Source organism: Myotis myotis, unplaced genomic scaffold (genome assembly GCF_014108235.1).
Source record: "Myotis myotis isolate mMyoMyo1 unplaced genomic scaffold, mMyoMyo1.p scaffold_m19_p_5, whole genome shotgun sequence".
Lineage (NCBI taxonomy): Eukaryota > Metazoa > Chordata > Mammalia > Chiroptera > Vespertilionidae > Myotis > Myotis myotis.
Window position 1 is genome coordinate 17,014,289 of NW_023416357.1, and position 17,913 is coordinate 17,032,201.

Consider the following 17,913-nt stretch of genomic DNA (forward strand, 5'->3'; position numbering starts at 1 on the left):
GGAAAACACATGACAATGTCAGAAGTAATCCTTAGGAATCCACACTCTGTTCATTTTTGCCTCGTGGATTTTCTTCATTCATTTGTGCCACTGGCATGTGCTCTCACTGCAAATCTGCATTTGTGTTTTGTTTTGTTTTTTCCTTTTTAGTGCAGTATTCTCCTTTGAAAACTCTCCTCCCTGCCCTCTTACTATGATACAATCAACTTCTAGTTTCATATATTTATATCTTTTACCCCCAGTGAGGCTCTAAGCAACTTAAGACGGTTCTTATGGTTCATTTGCAAACCCCACAGAAATATATATTTTAAAAATCTGAACAGCAAGAATCTAGTAAATATGTAGTAAAAGTTAAATGGCTATGGTTGGTGTTGATCCTTGGAGTTATCTCTAATAACGAGGCCTATGAAATTTCAATGTCAAGTTATAAAGTAAATGTATGGAGAACAATTCCCCCAAGAGATCAAAGTTACAGGAATGACTCGTTTTCTTTTCTGGCGGGTCATGAGGAATCATGAGAACTCTAATCAGGCAACTGGTTCCCACCAAGCAAACATCTGGGTGCCTCAGGGGTAACAGACCCTGTTTATGTCTCAAACTGCAAATCAACTATAATCCTGTTATTACTTGAAAGAGAAAACAAAGTCCCTGGGAAAACTAAAGATAGGAACCAAGTATATACTTTGAAACCTCTTCAATTTTCTCATGTAACTTTCCTCCCCACTCAAAGTACTTAAAGCTTTGAGTGTCTTTTTTACTTCTGAGGTTTTTTACTTAAGACATTTTCTTCTGAAGATGACTTTTTTTTTTTTAATTGAAAAATTACTTATTGGCGCCACCTTTCCGTGGTGTGCAGGGCCAAGCTGCCTCCAGCAATGAGTCCGACCACGCATCTTGTTCCAACTCTGCACACACTGACGTCTCCTTGGAGCTTGAAATGAGCCACGGCGGGAACACTGACACCACGGAAACCAACAAACACTATGAAGCAGGACGATTTCCCCCTGGAGAACCCCTGATGAACCCTCACCAGCGCATCGCGGCCGGAGCTCCAGCTTCCGGGGAGTTACCACTCTTGTCTTCTTGAATACAGACACCGGGTTTCACCAGGAGACATCAGTTACGATCCTCACTGCTGGGCAGCTAATACCCCAGTTTCGGGGGGGCTGATAAAATAAGGATGAAATGAGAGTGTGTGCTGTTGAGTCAGTCAGTTTGGCTGAAGTAGGAGGGAGGTGGAGTGGCAGGAAACCAGGGTCGAGGCAGAGGGGGCAGAAAACACAGGGTACTGTAGTACAGATTACCATTTTGGGGAGAAAGTAATAGGTTTGAGTAGGAGAGGCATATATTTGGATTTGTGTTTTATAGTAAAGATCCCTTTGGGCGTCTGGTCTATGGAGAATAGCATTTATGGGGGGCTGAGGGGCACAAAGATGGAATCATGTGAGATCAATGAAGATGCTACTTGGGGCCAGGGCAGCATGGCCCTGACTCCTGCTGCATGCCATCTCCACCTCCACACCTGTGCTTGTCCTCCTTCGGGGCCCACCTTCTCCTTTGCCATATTGCCAGACCAGCTCATGGTCCACCGCCCTTCACCTGTGATTTCCTCGAACCCTGCTTTTACCTTCTCAGCTTTCTTGGAGTCATGCTCTGTGCCTACAAGAGCAGTCGAGACATCTACATGTCTGTTTTCAGACCAGTGACCAAGGGCATGAAACACACAGCTGAGGCACCCTGAGCCCAAAGCCTTAAACCCCAAACCAACAAAAAAACAAGATCCCATATGAAATGAGAGCCGCTCGGATGAAGAAAGCACACTACATTAGCTAATATCTTTTATTGTCAGACTTTCTTGCAGCCAACAAACGATGATTTCACTTTCACATGGCTGTCCGTGAGGGATAAGGCATTATTTTTTTCTTTGTGGGTAGACTTAGTTGGCCTAAGGCTTTACAACTTTTCCATATGAAAATAAAAGTCCAAGACCAGATTATTTTTCTTCTGGTCACAAATGCTGATTTATTTACAGGCGCCTTTTCAGACCACCATTATAAACTCAAGATAAAATTTGTGTAGTATAGTAAAGCCTCAGCATTTAATGTCACGGGCCTTTAAAGAAGTGGTTCTCAACCTGTGGGTCACGACCCCTTTGGAGGTTGAACGACCCTTTCACAGGGGTCGCCTAAGACCATTGGAAAACACATGTATAATTAATTACATATTGTTTTTGTGATTAATCACTATGTTTTAATTATGTTCAATTTGTAACAATGAAATTGGGGGTCACCACAACATGAGGAACTGTATTAAAGGGTTGTGGCATTAGGAGGTTGAGAACCACTGCTTTAAAGACTTGCACACGTAGTTCACCTCTGGGGAGTACAGCACTTCTCCCCGTATTCCACGTGGTTATATGTGATCTACCCGGAGCCATATGAGCAAACTTTCAAAGAAACATTTTTTAACTTAAATCTTTTAGAAACTCAAGACTCCAAAAAGACTTCATATAGTTCTAAAAACAGCCCTGGAGCCAGCTGTTTAAGAGTGGTTTATAAATACAGTTATCTGCAGGCTGCATATCTGTTTATAACACAGCAGACACAGAATGCAGACTTTGCTACATGAATAACAAAACTGAGTCCAAATGTGGCTTTCGAAATATAGCAAAAACGGGGGGAAATCCGGGATTCGGTCTGTTAATATCACCACCTTATAAAGTAACAATTGGAGACTATAACTCTGAACTATTAAAATATACAGACAGACTGTTTACACCATTGCACTTCCTTTTTCCCTTTGCTTTTAATACTCTTGAGACAATGATTAAAGTGATGGGTTTATGAACACATGCATGCACAAGCAAGCACATATACTTAAAAGATGAAACAAAGAAAAAAAAGTTAATACGCGTCTTCCGGGAAGGCTGCCAGCAGCACTCCAACTAAAATACACTGTCCCCTTGTGCTCCCTGTCCCCCTCCCCACTCCCTCACCTTCCCTCAAAGTCGGGAAATCAGGCGGGGAGGTTAGTGCATAGTTGATGGATAAATGCCCCCCCACTTCAAGGCTTTGCCAGTCTCCCCAACAAGGCGGGGAGCATTCCCCTCAGTAGCACAGTGAAGGTCCGTGAGTGTTGCTCCACAAGTTAAGGCACTTCTGGCTGCTTTGGCGGCGGCGTGGGTATGCTTCCTCTCTCTTTGTTAAGGCATATGTCATCTAAGAGTAGTAAAGCTTTGGAAATCGGGTTAAGGTTGACAGCTTCATACATGATCACTGAAGTGGATGGGGCGAAAGGTCCCTCGGAGACACCTCCCTTCCGGAGGCTTCCAGAGGGCCTGGCAGCTCTGCCCTGGGCTTGGCACGCAGGGACCGGCCCAGACCAGAGGGGGGCATGTTCAGAGACTGAAGACACACAGACTCCCGCCTGGGTTCACCTGGAGCTGCCCTGGCTGCTGATGGACCGCGAGGTGCTATAGCGCTTCTTCACGATCATGCTGATGTAGGCTTTCATGAGCTTGGCCACGTCCACCACCTGCCGGGGAAGCAGATCGGCACAGGGTCACCAGTGTCTGCCGGGCCAGCGGGCCCAGCCCAACAACCACACGTCCTCCCCGGAAAAGCCACCGCCAGCCTGCTGTGCAAATCCACAGCTCAAGTTTTGTATGAAGCCACAAGTTTACCTGCTTTTACCTATTTCTAGTCAGGGAGCAGGGGAACTGTGGCTTTTCCAAACAGTGTGCACCACCTGGTGGTTCTTGCAGGCAAAAACGACAATTTTGCTTAATGTGAAATCGTCGGACTTTGCACATTCAAAACAAACAAATAAACCTGATGATGCTAAAGTTGGTATCACCAGGGCTGGGCTTTCTCTACCCACTTAAAGTAAGGGTAAACGACAGAGCCCACAATCATGGCTGTGAAAGACTGCACCGTATAGTTCGAGTCAACGCCTCATGGTGCAACTGAGAAAACAGAACTGAGACTCTAAGGGACGGGCAGAGAGCGGCAGGCGGCCAGCTCTGCTCCATGCCTGTGCGAGCTCGAATTAGCTCCTCCCACCCCCTTTGGCCCATCGCTTCTCACAGCTGGCCTGGATCCCTGCTAAGACATCCTCACTGGCTTCCACTTCCCGGTTCTCTCTTTCCTGCCAACCAATCCCATCCCACATCACTGCTTGTCATCGCTGTCCTGACTTCATGCACACAGACCTCAGCGCAGTTCCCTGCTGTCCACTGGAGCTGACCAAACCCTGCAGCCTGGCACCCAAGATACTCTAGGCAACACCCCCCCACCTCTCTCCGTCTCAGTCGGCCTCATCTAGCTCCTGCACCACATCCTTGGCCTGACTGCTCCTTCAAGCACCACCCCCCCCCCCCCCCCCCGGCACTTAACAGCCAGACTGGCAGCGGGGATTCATCTCCATTCCCTGCCTCCACTCGTAGGCAGCTCCCTTTGTGGAGACTTCAACAGGCTTCTTGTATCATCATTATTATTATTACAGTGTAAGCTTTGGAGCGGACAGCACACATATTTCAGGCATTTTTGATGACTCTGTGAGCCAGAATTAGCTCTGCCCAAGATGGCCACATCCCTGCCTTGCTCCTGCTCCGTGGACACCACAGAGCCGAGTGTTACTGCTATTACTCGCTGCCATCAGCGTCCACTAGTCTTCACAAGACTATCGCCAAACGATGTTTTTCTTCTTGAACATCCATATCATTTCTCTCTCTCTTCCTTTCCTCCCTGATACAAGGGAACCAGGTTTCTCTGTTGCAGAGGTATACAGAAGAAATTTAGGATTATCAGATTTCAGCCTGGAAGGAACCTGAAGCTGGGTAGGGACCATCACACTGTGCTTTCCCATGCCTTAGTGAGAAATACTCAAATAAAACTACTTGGTCAAAGGCATCAGGAAATGGCGCATTATTTTTCTATTTTTTGAGGGCCATCGTTTGCCTCTTACCTCGCTGGTTTCAAAGAGCAGCTCCCGCTCATCCACCACGATCTTGTATGTGTTGGCCAGGGGGGCTCCAAAAGAGAGGATGTGTTCATACTGGAAGACTTCTAAGGGTCTCCCCTCCCCACGCTTGTAGACGGAGACAGCGTCTGCGCTGACGCCCAACCACAGGTCCTGGGGGAAGCCGCCTTCCTTGCACTGGGGACAAGAGTCAGTGTTAGGGTTAGATCAGGAAGCAAGCAGAAGCACAGCACCCAGAAAACAAGACAGGCTTTCAGGCAGCCTCTGCACAGAATGCTGAACACAGGCAATGCCCATTTAGGCCAGGGAACGGAAACACGAGAAATGGCATCTCTCTGACAAAGTCTAGGACCACAGAGGGACATTCTTTAAATCACTCTGTGCTGAACAGTTTTGGCTCCTTGTGAACAACACATGTCTTGACAGGGAGCAGCAGTGACCTGCTGTGCTGCAGTGGCCGATCTCACTGGGTAATGAGAGACTTTCCCGCAGGGATCAGGGGAGGAAAATGGAGCCCCAGTATAGGGAAAACAACAGGGGCTGATCCGAACCAGTACAGTGACACCAAGTGACACACGAGCGACACCAAGAGGAGCCACCTGGACAAAGGACCTGATTTACACTCAAAAACCAACATAACCCAATCAACCAACCAACCAACCAACCAACCAAACCAAAGACAGCATCCCATGAAAAGCCATGAAGGGATCTTGAAATAAATCAATCTTTAGATGTTTACACTCTCACTTAAAGGTTATCAGATAACATCCTGAATTGTGGTAAGAAAAATGGAAGCCCATCTGGACCCAGGACTGGTAAGCTTATGTTAAGGAACAGACAGTAAATGTTTCAGGCTTATTGGCCACACGGTCTCTCCCACAGCCACTCAGTTCTGCCACTTTAATGTGAAAGTGGCCAAAGATATATAAAGGAATGAGCATGGCTGTGTTCCCATAAAACTTTATTTAAAAAAAAAAAAAAGAGACAAGCATGGTTTGATGGTTTGGCCCTCAGGTTGCAGTTGGCCAAGCCTGGATCTAAACCATCAGTAAGGTGCTTTTGTTTTTTTTAATAAATGGTCTACTTTAACAAAAGAGAAAAATTCAATGGCTAGATTCCAATTATGAAACAGAAATTCTTCCCTAAAAATAGTCATGGGGAAAAAATAAAAAAGGTAAAATAATCCAAGTATATCCAAAGTTTTGAATACACAGTTCTAATTTTTTTAAAAAATTTTACAATGCATTTCTACCAGCACTTTTTATTGGATCTGTAGCTTCCATAAGAAAGAAGTTATTTCGGAATAGGTGACATCTTAATTTTTCACTCACTCCTATTATTAAAAAAGCAGAAAAAAAAAACCTTTAGTGGGTGGGTGTGTTAAGGGTAAAATTTGGGGGCTCTAAGAAAAGAGGGTATAAGGGAGCAGTGTTCCGATCCATCCTCCCTCCGTGCGCACTTGGCCATGGGCGCACTGATCTATGTCCCCGGACACAGCCTGGTCCCTGGAGCAGCCACTGCCCGCGCACCCGCCAACAGCCGGCTCTCACCTCCACGTCAAAGAGCGTGGACCCGTAGCCAGGCCACTCCTTGATCACGGCCATGTACTTGGCCATGGCCTGCTCCTGGCTCATCCCCTGAAACTTCTTCCACTTGTCGATGATGCTGGCGCGAGCAGCGGAGACCTCTTCCTTGATCCACATGTCCAGCATCTGCTCCTCCTCCGCCTTCTGCCGGACCACGGCGCCCGTGCCCGTGCGGAAGCTCCGCCTGAGCGTCCCCTCCAGGAAGCTGGTCCGCCGCTGCCGCTCACACGGGGCGCAGCTTTTGGTGGCCTGGCTGATGCGGGCCTTGAGCCTCTGCAGGGAGTACACCTCCTCGAGGGGCGGCACGGCGCTGTGCAGCGAGTAGTCCCCTTGCAGGTACTGCAGCCGCAGGGCCGCTAGCACCTGGAGGTTTTCTTCGGGGGCCGGGTAGTGGCCGTGGATGACAGCTTCGTGGGCCTGAAAGGAGCGGTCACAGCGTTAGGGGCAGACACGGGATGCCTGCCTAGCTTACGCCCTCCTCCATCAGATTTCTCTCAATGACAATGGTACCCTGACCCCGCTTCCCTAGCACGGATACCATCTAACACCTGTATTTTATTCCTGATCGTCTCTCAGCCCAACTAGAACAGTTCCTGGCCCAGGAGTTCAACTAAAATGGGCATAAATTTCATCTACAAGCAGCCAACTCTGTCCATGCGGGGAACTTGACTACCATGTTGAATTTCTAAGGATTAGCAGTTAATTTACAAAGGTAGTAGTAATGGGTTTCACCCCTGCCCTCTGATAAAGGAATCTGTGTCTAAAAGTTCCTTATAGCCTCGCCAGTAGTTGAGCATCGGCCAATGAACCAGAAGGTCCCAGTTCAATTACCAGTCAGGGCACATGCCTGGTTTGTGGGTTGGATCCCCAGTAGGGGGCCTGCAGGAGGCAGCCCATTGATGATTCTCTCTCATCATTGATGTTTTTGTTTTTTTCTCTCTCTCCCTCTCCCTTCCTCTCCGAAATCAATAAAAAATACATTTTAAAAAAAGTTCCTTTACCTGTTCAAACATAAACGCGAATTCCACACTGTCTTTCGGCACATTGTCCGTGTCCAGGAAACAGTAAAGCTTGAAGTAGAATTTCCAGGGCAGGTCGCCCACCTCGGAGGTGGCAGCCAGCCTACAGACAGAAGTCAAGAGAGACTCAGGAAGCAAAACGAGAGGCAGGCTTGGGTGACCCACTCGGGGCTGACTGTACACGGACGGCTTATTCTCTGTAAGGATGCAAGGTCCTGTCCATGCTCAGTGGGCAGATGAGGATGGAGAGAGCGAGAAAACAATAAGAGCGAGGCTTATCAGAGACCCTCGTGACTTCTACTGAACCAGAGCTGGAAGCCATGCTTTCATCCGGGTCTTGCTTTAACAGAGCAAACAGTCAGCCTTCAACTAAACTGTGCTAACAAGTATTTTCCGAGTGCCCCGGTCTGGTTAGTGCTAGCTAAGCATTATGCTGAATCCACAGAAAGGAAAGAAACCAAGGCAATTTCTTCATTCCCAACCCTCAAATAAACTACAACATTTATAAAAACTGACATAATTATTAACAGGCCGTGTTCATATGGAACAGGAATATTCTTTTCTGCCATTAAAGAGATAGAAGAGGCACAGGTCAAAATTAGAGTTCCAAGGGAGATAGAGAGTTCTAGTTGGCTTGCATCTGCTAGCCCTGTTTCACAGCTAATGCACAAGTGAAAACCTACGAGTCAGGAATCCCTAGGCAATGAGTAAAAGAGGGGACGGGAGGGATGGGGCAAAGGAACAATGACAAACTGAATCATCTCTCAGACAGTGGCTTTATCTAGGAATCAAAAAATCAGCCTGCAGAGATGAAAAGCCAAGTAAGCTTCAACACAGATAAAATCAAACAAACTCCAGTGCACACTGAGGCTGGAAATGGAAGTCCAAGTCCCCAACTCTTGTTCTTAGTTGCTTTTAGTTACTCGGCTGGCACTTCAGGGAGAAGGAACTTACTTTTCAAACTTCGCTAGCACATCGGCTACGATGGTCCGGCTCTCGATGGCCTTGTCGACGTGTCCATTGGACTCAAACAGGGCAAACATGTTCCTGCTGTCCTCCATGGCCAGGCCTCTGATCAGCTTCTCCACCACCTGCAAGACATGCCCAAGGCCGTCAGCGCCCAGAACTGTGCTTCTAGAATGCACTTTCCAGGGAACTCGGAGGGAGCTGCCAGCAAAAGCTAGGGTCCAAAGAGCCCCCCAAAACTGTCCTGTGTGCCCACCCAGAATTCCAAAGGTGCTGTTTCTCTTGAAACCAGTTTTATTAGCTCTTTCTTGGCAAAAGAACACAGGTAGGGGCAGATGTTGGGCCAATGACTTACAAACCCACATGAAGAGGAAAAGCGCATGAAAACGGAAGCCCTGTGCTTCAAAAACTCTGAGAGAGAGAGTGCACGTGGTCTTGGCCCCCAGCATGTTGTCAGTTTGACTCAAATAAATTCTTATAAAAATTAAAAAAAAAACAAAAACCAAAAAAACCTGCAAGACACAAACAACAGTGACTTCCACCGATGTATCTTGTATACAAGATGATTTTGGGCTTTACTTAAATGTTAAAGGAGAAAAAAGAAAACAGAAAACAATGAAAAGAAAAGGTGTTCACCTGAGTGAACATTCTAGATATTCGTGTGGAAATATCAACACCTCATTGCAGAAGTGTGATACCCTCGCCACAGTGGACAGCCCGAGTCAGGCCTGCAATCCCTACGAGACACTCCACTGCTTGTCAGGTCAGCAGGACTGGGATTGTCTCAGATCCACTGGCACTCTGATTTGGTGTCTCTACTCATCTTCAGGACCTATTTTTAATCTCTTTATACTGTGGTTGGTTGCAAGTTACGTTTGTTCCCGTGTTTATTGAGCAGCTGCACTATGCAAATCACAACTTGGCACGACAGTGGATCTGACTGTGCACCACTTTCCTGACTCGAGCAAGTCGGCATCAGGCATCACACGGGGTGCGAGGCAGGCGGTCCTCACCTCCCCGGCCGTGGTGTGGGAGTTAATGGTGATCTTGCAGGAGCCCCCGCCGTGGCAGTACACCATGGACGTCATCTCCTGCCTGTGGATCAGAGCTTCTATTTCATCGCGGGAAGGCACAAACTCTCTGCACTTGGTTTTCTTAAGAGATTCGTAAACGAAGAGGGCGTATTTTTCCATCTCGGTTCCTGGAAACTGTTCCCGTATCCTAGGAGACAAGTACCAACTGTTAACTGCCAGACTGGGGACAGCTGGGCTGCTGGCAGCTGGGCTGCTTCGGGGTGGCGGGCAGGCACCTGGTGGTGAATGGAGCAAACACCAGCCACTTCCCGGCAGGGGCCCAGCACAGCCTGTGTTAGTTCAGTTTAAATACAAACAACAACAACAACAACAACAACAACCCCAAAAGCCAGGGTTTGCCTGGAAGCACCTTCCACCTCTGCAGTGCTGTTGCACTTGAGAGTCCTGCCTCGGGCTGTCCTGTGAAAATGGTTTTCCTCAGGTAATCAGAATCTGAACCAGGCTGTTTCTACCAGTGTTTCATCTGGAATGAGTACCCAAGTCTGGGGGGCTTTCTATCTCTATGTGGCTGTAGTAGTTAAGTGTATCCAATGTCCTCTGACACACTGGAATCTACACTGAAGTGGCCTGGTCCCTGACGCAGGCTTTGTGGCTTAGAGAGACGAATGCTCTCTGTGCTCCCTCTGAGCTCCCGTCAGCGACCCACCAGTCTGACCCGGAGTCCCTGACCCCACTAGGTGGGGGTCCTCTGGATCCGAACCACAGTCCATCACACTGTGAACAGCTCCGCCCAGGCCATCTCATAACTTTTCCTCATTAAAAATCATTTTTAAATGTTTAAATTATAGTGCACATCAATATTTTATTCGTTTCAGGAGTACAGCTTAGTAGTTAGACATTTATATACCTTACAAAGTGATCCCTCCTCCCCTCGTAAGTCCGGTACCCACCTGACACCATTTATAATGATCACAATATTAGTGACTGTATTTCCTAGGCTGTACTTTACAGCCCCTGACTACTGTATAGCTACCAATCTGTACTTCTCAATCCCTTCACCTTTGTCACCCAGCACCCCCCCACCCCCACCGCCCTTTCTGGCAACCGTCGGTTTGTTCTGTGTCTATGCCCCGTCTCTGTTTTGTTTGCTTGTTCATTTTGTTTTTCGGATCCCGCATGCCAGTGAAATGCTACGGTACCTATCTTCAGCTCCTACCTTTTCAGGTGGAACTTGAGGTACTTGAGGATGCCGCGGCTGGGCAGGAAGGCGCAGCTCAGGCACGTCAGGATCTGCCAGCTGCACAGGTTGCCGGCGCTTCCCGGGTGTGGCACCTTGTTGGTCTGCTTGATGAGTTGGCAGTACAGCTCGTCGCGCAGTGGGCGCAGGTCGTGCCCCGTCTGGAGGATGCCCTGGATGATGGGAATGGGGTCGGACATGGACTCCAGCTGCTGCAGGGAGTTGAAGATCTTGATGGCTTCGTCCTGCAGGGTGGTGTAGCCTTTGTCCTTGAGCACTGGGGAAAGCAAACCAACAGGGGTCACGCCAGGGGGTCCAAGAAGGACGACGTGAGCAGCAGATGAGAGGAAGGAGTGGGGACAGATGGCTACGTCATGATGCAGTGCTCACCAGAGTCTCTGTACCTTTGAATTGGCTGGAAAAAGCTGTTAAAACACAGAAGGGTGCCCTGGCTGGGTGGCTCAGTTGGTTGGAGCATCGTCCTGTACATGGGTTCGTTCGACCCAGGTTGCAGGTCGATCCCTGGTTGGGGCATGTGCAGGAGGCAAATGATCAATCTCTCTCTCTCTCTCTCTCTCTCTCTCTCTCTCTCTCTCCCCCCCTCCCTCCCTCTTTCTCTAAAATCAATAATAATAATAAAAACTACAGGGGCAAGTTATGTTCTGTAAGTCATAACTGTTATGAATTATATAACTACATTAGAGGCCCGGTGTACAAAAATATGTGCATGGGGGCGGGGGGGAGGAGTCCCTCAGCCCGGCCTGTGCCCTCTTGCAGTCTGGGACCCCTCAGGGGATGACCACCTGCTGGCTTAGGCCTGCTCCCTGGGGGATTGGGCCTAAGATGGCAATCAGACATCCCTCTGGCAGCCCGGCAGCCCTTGGGGGATGTCTACTTGCCAGCGGGGAGCAGGCCTAAACTGCAGTCGGACATCCTTAGCACTGCTGAGGAGGCAGGAGAGGCTCCCACCACCACCACTGTACTGGCAGCCATCAGCCTGGCTTGTGGCTGAGCAGAGCTCCTCCCATGTGAGAGCACCCTGACCACCAGAGGGCAGCTCCTGCATTGAGTGTCTGCCCCCTCGTGGTCAGTGTGTGTCATAGTGACCAGTCATTCCCAGTCCTTCTGCTGTTAGGGTCAGTTTGCATATTACCCTGTTACTATATAGGATAGAGGCCTGGTGCATGGGTGGGGGCTGGCTGGTTTGCCCTGAAGGGTGTCCCAGATCAGGGTGGGGGTCCCACTTGGATGCCTGGCCAGCCTGGATGAGGGGATGATGGCTGTTTGCAGCTGGTCACACTCCCTTCAGGGTGGGGGTCCCCACTGGGGTACCTGGCCAATCTGGGTGAGGGGCTGAGAGCCGTTTTCAGGCTGGCGGGTGACTGAAGCTCCCAACCTCTCCTTTTTTTCTTTCTTTTTTTTTTTTATTCTGGGATTCATTTACCTTCTATGGCTGTCACTGGAGCTGAGAGCCAGCTTTAGCTCTGAGGCTCGGCTCCAGCTCTGAGACCTCGGCTGCTGAAAGCAGGTTTCTGGGGTTTGTTTAGCTTCTATAATTGCAACATAGTTGCTTAGAGTGCAGCTCAGAGCTGGGCGGCGGTAGGCGGGGAACCTTGGCTTCCTCCATCACTGGAGCAAGCAAGCCTCCTGTTCGCTTCAGCTGCCTGGCTGCCGGCTGCCATCTTGGTTGGCAGTTAATTTGCATATCGCCCTGATTAGCCAATGGGAAGCATGTTGGAGGTATGGTTAATTACCATGTTTGCCTATTATTAGATAGGATAACTGTCTTGTTATGTAATTCAATTACTTTATCATACAATATTCTTACTTAAAAAGTTGGTCTGTTGCCAATTGGTTCCATAATCAGAACGAAGACTGTAGCATCCGTTCTTGGTGATATTAAGGTGACTGAGCGCGTGGATGGGAGTGCTGGCATTTTCTGATTCCTTTAAAGTTCTTCCCTCTAGTACAGTGATTCTCAACCTTCTGGCCCTTTAAATACAGTTCCTCATGCTGTGACCCAACCATAAAATTATTTTTGTTGCTACTTTATAACTGTAATGTTGCTACTGTTAGGAATCGTAATGTAAATATCTGATATGCAGGATGGTCTTAGGCGACCCCTGTGAAAGGGTCGTTCGACCGCCAAAGGGGTTGCGACACACAGGTTGAGAACCTCTGCTCTAGTACACAGTCCTTGCACCACTACAACCATGGGATGCTGATGCAGCGAAAGTTAACAGGAAAGCAGAACCAGTGTCTGGAGTGGGTGGCCCCCGGGGACTCACGGTTGAGGTTGATGTCTCCGTAGGGCAGGGGGAGCAGCGGGGAATGCAGCGGGTGGTGGGTGTGCCGGAGGATGGGGTTCCGCTTGTAAATCTGCTCCACGACGTCCGAGTTCAGGCAGTTCTCCTGGAAAACAAAGCAAGCCAAAAACATTATCGCATCTGTGTTCTCCTACACACCAATGTGTTTCCAAAGTCTAAACCGTCCAACACACCCATGGTGATGGTGGAAACCCAGCATTAGTAACTGGAAGCCCGAAGAGACACCAGTCTGTGTCTGCAGGTCAGCCACAACCACACGTTGCCTTACATCGCTCTTTCTCTTTGTTTCATATGCATATATGCTCCCATGTTATTTAAAAGCTTCCCTCTGAAATGATGCAGACTTAAAACATAAATTTAAAGTTCTCTTGCTAATTATTTAGCTGTTGCTTAGCCAAACCATGTACCTTGACCTATAATTCATTTTAAAATGCATGTTGCTAATTCTTTAATTTGTCTTTTGTATTCTCTCGGAGTAGCAAGACTGTCTTTCCATGTGCCTACCTTCTCTCTCACTCCTGAAATTTAAGGGCTCTGCTCACAGAAATTCATCATGTATTTATGCTCCTAAAATGTTCATATGGGATGCGAAACAGCCAGTCACTTTTATGACTTTAAATACACAGAAGAGTTGGAGGAGAGCCAATGAGTCGCTCTACACTGGTAATTCCATTTCCACTATGAAACTTTGTCAGTAACACCCGATTAAAAGTAGGAAAAAACTTTACTTACTTAAAAATAAAGTGGTATGGACTTAATTAGGGCAGCTTGTCTAGTTTTTTGAAAAGCACGGTTTCACATTTGGAAAATTCTATTACTCTTTGAATGCCTGATTTCAAATTAATTAAGAGACTGGAAGACTAGATAAAGCTTGGAAGAGAAAGTTCAGCTGATATGTGCATTTTTTTTTACTCCGATCTAAAAGACAGCTTCAAAAAAAATATTTTAAGGCTAGAAATAAAGTTATTAGTATCCCGCATCCTGGGCTCCACAGAAAGCTTTGCAGAGTCTTGGATAATAACACACTTGGTGGAATTTAGCTTCCAACACCCAGGAAACAGATAACTTCAATACCAAGAGGCTGACTTGAATTTGGTGGGACATTAACATACTACTGACATGAGACCCTTTTCCACGTGTGCAAAGGCTAAGTTTGCCTCCTCCATCCAATGTGCTAACTTCCTTGTTTTCAAAATCCTCACTTGAGGACATGCTTAGAGAGAAGAAGGGGGAGAGAGAGAAGAGAGAAACATTGATGTGAGAGAGAAACATCAATTGGCTGCCTTCTATACGTGCTCTGACCGGGGATTGAAACCACAACCCAGTTATGTGCCCTGACCCAGAATCAAACCGGCAGCCTTTTGATGCACCGCATGAAGCTCAACCAACTGAGCCACTCCAGCCGGGCTAGCTAATCAGTAAATAAATACCCGTCTCACTATCATTTTAGAATCAGCTCCAGCTCTTTCCTTCGTGTTGGGAAATTGTCTGCATGGACAACATGGAGGAACAGCAGTAAAAATAATTCTTTGACCTGGGTCTGCACCAGGGACCAGCTGGGTGAGCAATGCAACCTGAATACCCCATGTCTGTCTCCCTCCCAGGACGAAGAGCGCAGTAATCCTCATGCACAACGGCCACTTCATTGTGTGTTCATTCAACACACACTTACTGAGCAGCTCATCTTTACACACAGGAAATGGCAACTGAACACGGACGGTCACTGTTGGTCTGGGAACAGGAGCTTTTGTGAGTTTGGGGGCCCCTGGTACAGTCTCCAAGTTTTCTAGACCAACCTAGGCTCTCTGTGAATCCACCTGTGCGGTCTAGGCCAGTGATGGCGAACCTTTTGAGCTCGGTGTGTCAGCATTTTGAAAAACCCTAACTTAACTCTGGTGCCATGTCACATATAGAATTTTTTTGATATTTGCAACCATAGTAAAACAAAGACTTATATTATATTTAAATGTCATTTAACAAAGAAAAATCAACCAAAAAAATGAGTTCGCATGTCACCTCTGACACGCGTGTCATAGGTTCGCCATCACTGGTCTAGACACTGTACATAGTTAAGAGAAGAATTATCGTGTTACTCCTAGAAGGTCCCCAACTGAGGGCTGAAGTCACACCTTTGGCATAGCATGTCGTTCCCAACGCAATTCCCGCCACTGTGATGGGGAACCTAACTCCAAACCACAGACCACCATCCCTCTGCCTAGAAGCCAGCAGTCAGGTCTGCCTGAGCAGCAACAGCAAACACCCCGTAAAGATAAAATATTTTAGCATGAAATTCGCCTAAAATCTAAATTTAGGTTCCTAAAGGCAGGGCTATGCAAACACAAAATTTACCAAGAGTTAGCTCTGATTACGGAATAAAAATGGAGCTTGACTAATGCTGATGCCTTGATGTCCTAAAGGTGACAACCTGGGAGCGACTCTGAACCACCGAGTGGGCTTGGGTCCACCCTACCTTGATGTCCTGAATCAGCTGCTGGGTGGGCGTGTCGATGGGGGCCTTGGTGTCCGTCACATTCTGAATGGCGCTGGACCACCGGGTGGCCTCGTTGAGCAGCTTCGTGTAGAGGCGATAGCAGTGCTTGCGTCCGTACACGGTGACGTTCCAGTAGCCTGTAACAGATGCATCGCGCACACATCAGCGCTGACCTCTGTGACCAAGGCCACACTCCTGCATCGGAGTCCCAGGAGTCCAGCCTACGTCATCTCCACCTGAGCCCCTTCAATTGTTTAATTCAATAACCACTGCTGAACTTGGACAGGTGCCAGGCCCTGCACTGGGTACCTAGGTATCCAAAAGACAGGAGGAGTTCACAGTGAGAGAGGAAGACAAACATAAACTAATAAACCCAGAATTAAATGTGCAAATTGTAACATTTGATCTGGATGAAAAATCCATAAACTAAGCCCCTTTCATGGCTCTTTGAACAGAGAGAAAACTGCCCATAGCTTTCTCCTTCTCCCTCCCTGTTCGCCTCTCCCTTCTCAGACTCTCCCCTGAAGACACCTGTGCTAATAAGTAAGCCGTTTCTGTGCTCAAAACAAGCTGTAACTTGGAATAGAGTAACTAACTAAAAACATACTGGTATTTTTTACATGGAGTAGCTATATTTTTAAAGGAGCACAAAATCACAACTAGCGATAAAAATCAAAATAAGCCTAGAGCTATTTTGTATAATACTGAAAAGAAAAAAACTAAGCCTACCCTCTATTTTATTTGAGTTACACTCACTGGCAGAATTGCGTTGACTCTCGTGGCACAATGATAAAAACAACGAAACTCAAGCAAATAAAAATAAAGCTTCCTGTAGGACAGTCTTCATGGGCTTAACATGCTACTGTCCTTAGAAGACTCTTTCTGCAACTCCATCAATCAAGACCTCTTTACGATGGTTTAAATACTAACTGTTCACATAGCTAAGCACAGACAGCCTCGGAAGATAAGTCAGCCAGAAAAGAGCTTCTTTTTTTGTTTTGGGGGGGAAGCACATGCTCTTGGTAGGAATCTTATTCCTTTGCTCCGAGCAGACCCAGAACTCTGAGGAGTTGATGCGGCTGTTTTGGGCCCCGCTCGCTGTGAGCACACGGCCCCAGTTACCTGTCTCTTTGAAAACCTTCTCGTCCGGGGGGACGACTGAGCAGAGGCTGTTGAGGACCAGGGTGCCCAGCTTCAGAGCATTCTTCTCCGAGCTCTTGTAGTAATCCAAGGAGTTGTGGGTGAGCACAAACCACCGCTTCTTCAGCTTCAGCGAAGACATCTTTGGGCTGTTCTTGACTTCTTTGTGCAACCACCCTGGAGAGCAAGAGGAGAGTGTAAATCAAGAGCTAGGAAGAGAAATGCCAAATACCAGGTATCATCTGCATGATGCTTACAGATGATTTGTTAGGAATGACCATGATCGTTTCTGTCTTATTTTTAGCCAGTAAATGACTGGGAAAAGCTGCTCAAATGGAAATACTGCAGACATCCATGCACGTGAAAGCAGGAGTCCGGGAAAAAGGAACGCGTCGCTGGCAGTCACCTCTGACGATGAATTCCTGGCCCTCCACCCGGGTGTCGCCCTTGGACCGCTGCAGCAGCGTGATCCAATGGTGCATCTCCTCCGGCGTGTCGGCGTTGCAGTGCAGGACCCGGTTGGCCGTGATGATCACAAATGAGTTGGGCCTGAGCGACAGGATGAGAAGGGAGCAAAGCCTCTTAGCTTGACAGTGAGCATCACCTCTGAGTGAACCAGGACTGAATGCCTTTCTCCGGACTTATGGGCCAATGGGGATAGAAACGGCCGCGCTATTTGTATTTTACGGTAAGGACGGCAAGCCTTGCTCATTTCCGCAGGATTTACTTTATGCATCGTTAACCTTTTCACTGGGAGCGACACATTCTGAGGGCCCTGGAAGGGAACACATGTCTTCATGCAAAACTTTCCAGATGCAACTGGGTTCCAGGAAGGCTACCTAAGGTGACCGTGGGGGAAAATTTTGTTTTGATGCCTCTCCAAAGTAAATTTCTTCCTGCCTCTGGGTCCTGCCCTGGATAATATTTCCGTGGGTCGGTAATGAAATGTCAGACACCAGTACTAGAAGAAGATCAGTAGAAAGGCATAAACGGAATATCTGATACACTTCATTATGCCGGGTACAAAAAGCCACTGGGCCCCCGTTTTCAAAGCAATCTAACAAGGGCTCATTTCCCAGTCAGGGGTAACATAATAATGGAAATTTCCTTTTTTCCCCTCAGCGCCTGGAGCC

At 47.7% G+C, this 17,913-nt stretch overlaps 1 protein-coding gene across 4 annotated transcripts in view; it reads right to left on the bottom strand.

Annotated features, from left to right (window-relative positions):
* Window positions 1-1,825: 1,825 nt before the first annotated feature.
* Window positions 1,826-17,913, bottom strand: part of MYO10 (myosin X) — a 204,471-nt gene continuing 188,383 nt past the window's right edge. For 2 of the 4 annotated variants that reach the window (XM_036308575.1, XM_036308574.1), the window contains 12 exons: window positions 17,187-17,329; window positions 16,763-16,957; window positions 15,620-15,777; window positions 13,111-13,234; window positions 11,213-11,344; window positions 10,802-11,099; window positions 9,565-9,772; window positions 8,540-8,676; window positions 7,568-7,688; window positions 6,531-6,983; window positions 4,966-5,157; window positions 1,826-3,534 (listed from right to left, as the gene is read on the bottom strand). In XM_036308575.1, coding sequence (XP_036164468.1) covers window positions 3,433-3,534; window positions 4,966-5,157; window positions 6,531-6,983; window positions 7,568-7,688; window positions 8,540-8,676; window positions 9,565-9,772; window positions 10,802-11,099; window positions 11,213-11,344; window positions 13,111-13,234; window positions 15,620-15,777; window positions 16,763-16,957; window positions 17,187-17,329 — 2,263 coding nt within the window. In that variant the 3' untranslated portion in view covers window positions 1,826-3,432. Of the gene's footprint in view, window positions 3,535-4,965; window positions 5,158-6,530; window positions 6,984-7,567; window positions 7,689-8,539; window positions 8,677-9,564; window positions 9,773-10,801; window positions 11,100-11,212; window positions 11,345-13,110; window positions 13,235-15,619; window positions 15,778-16,762; window positions 16,958-17,186; window positions 17,330-17,913 lie in introns of those variants that run through there. The other 2 variants (XM_036308576.1, XM_036308577.1) reach the window with 2 other exon arrangements.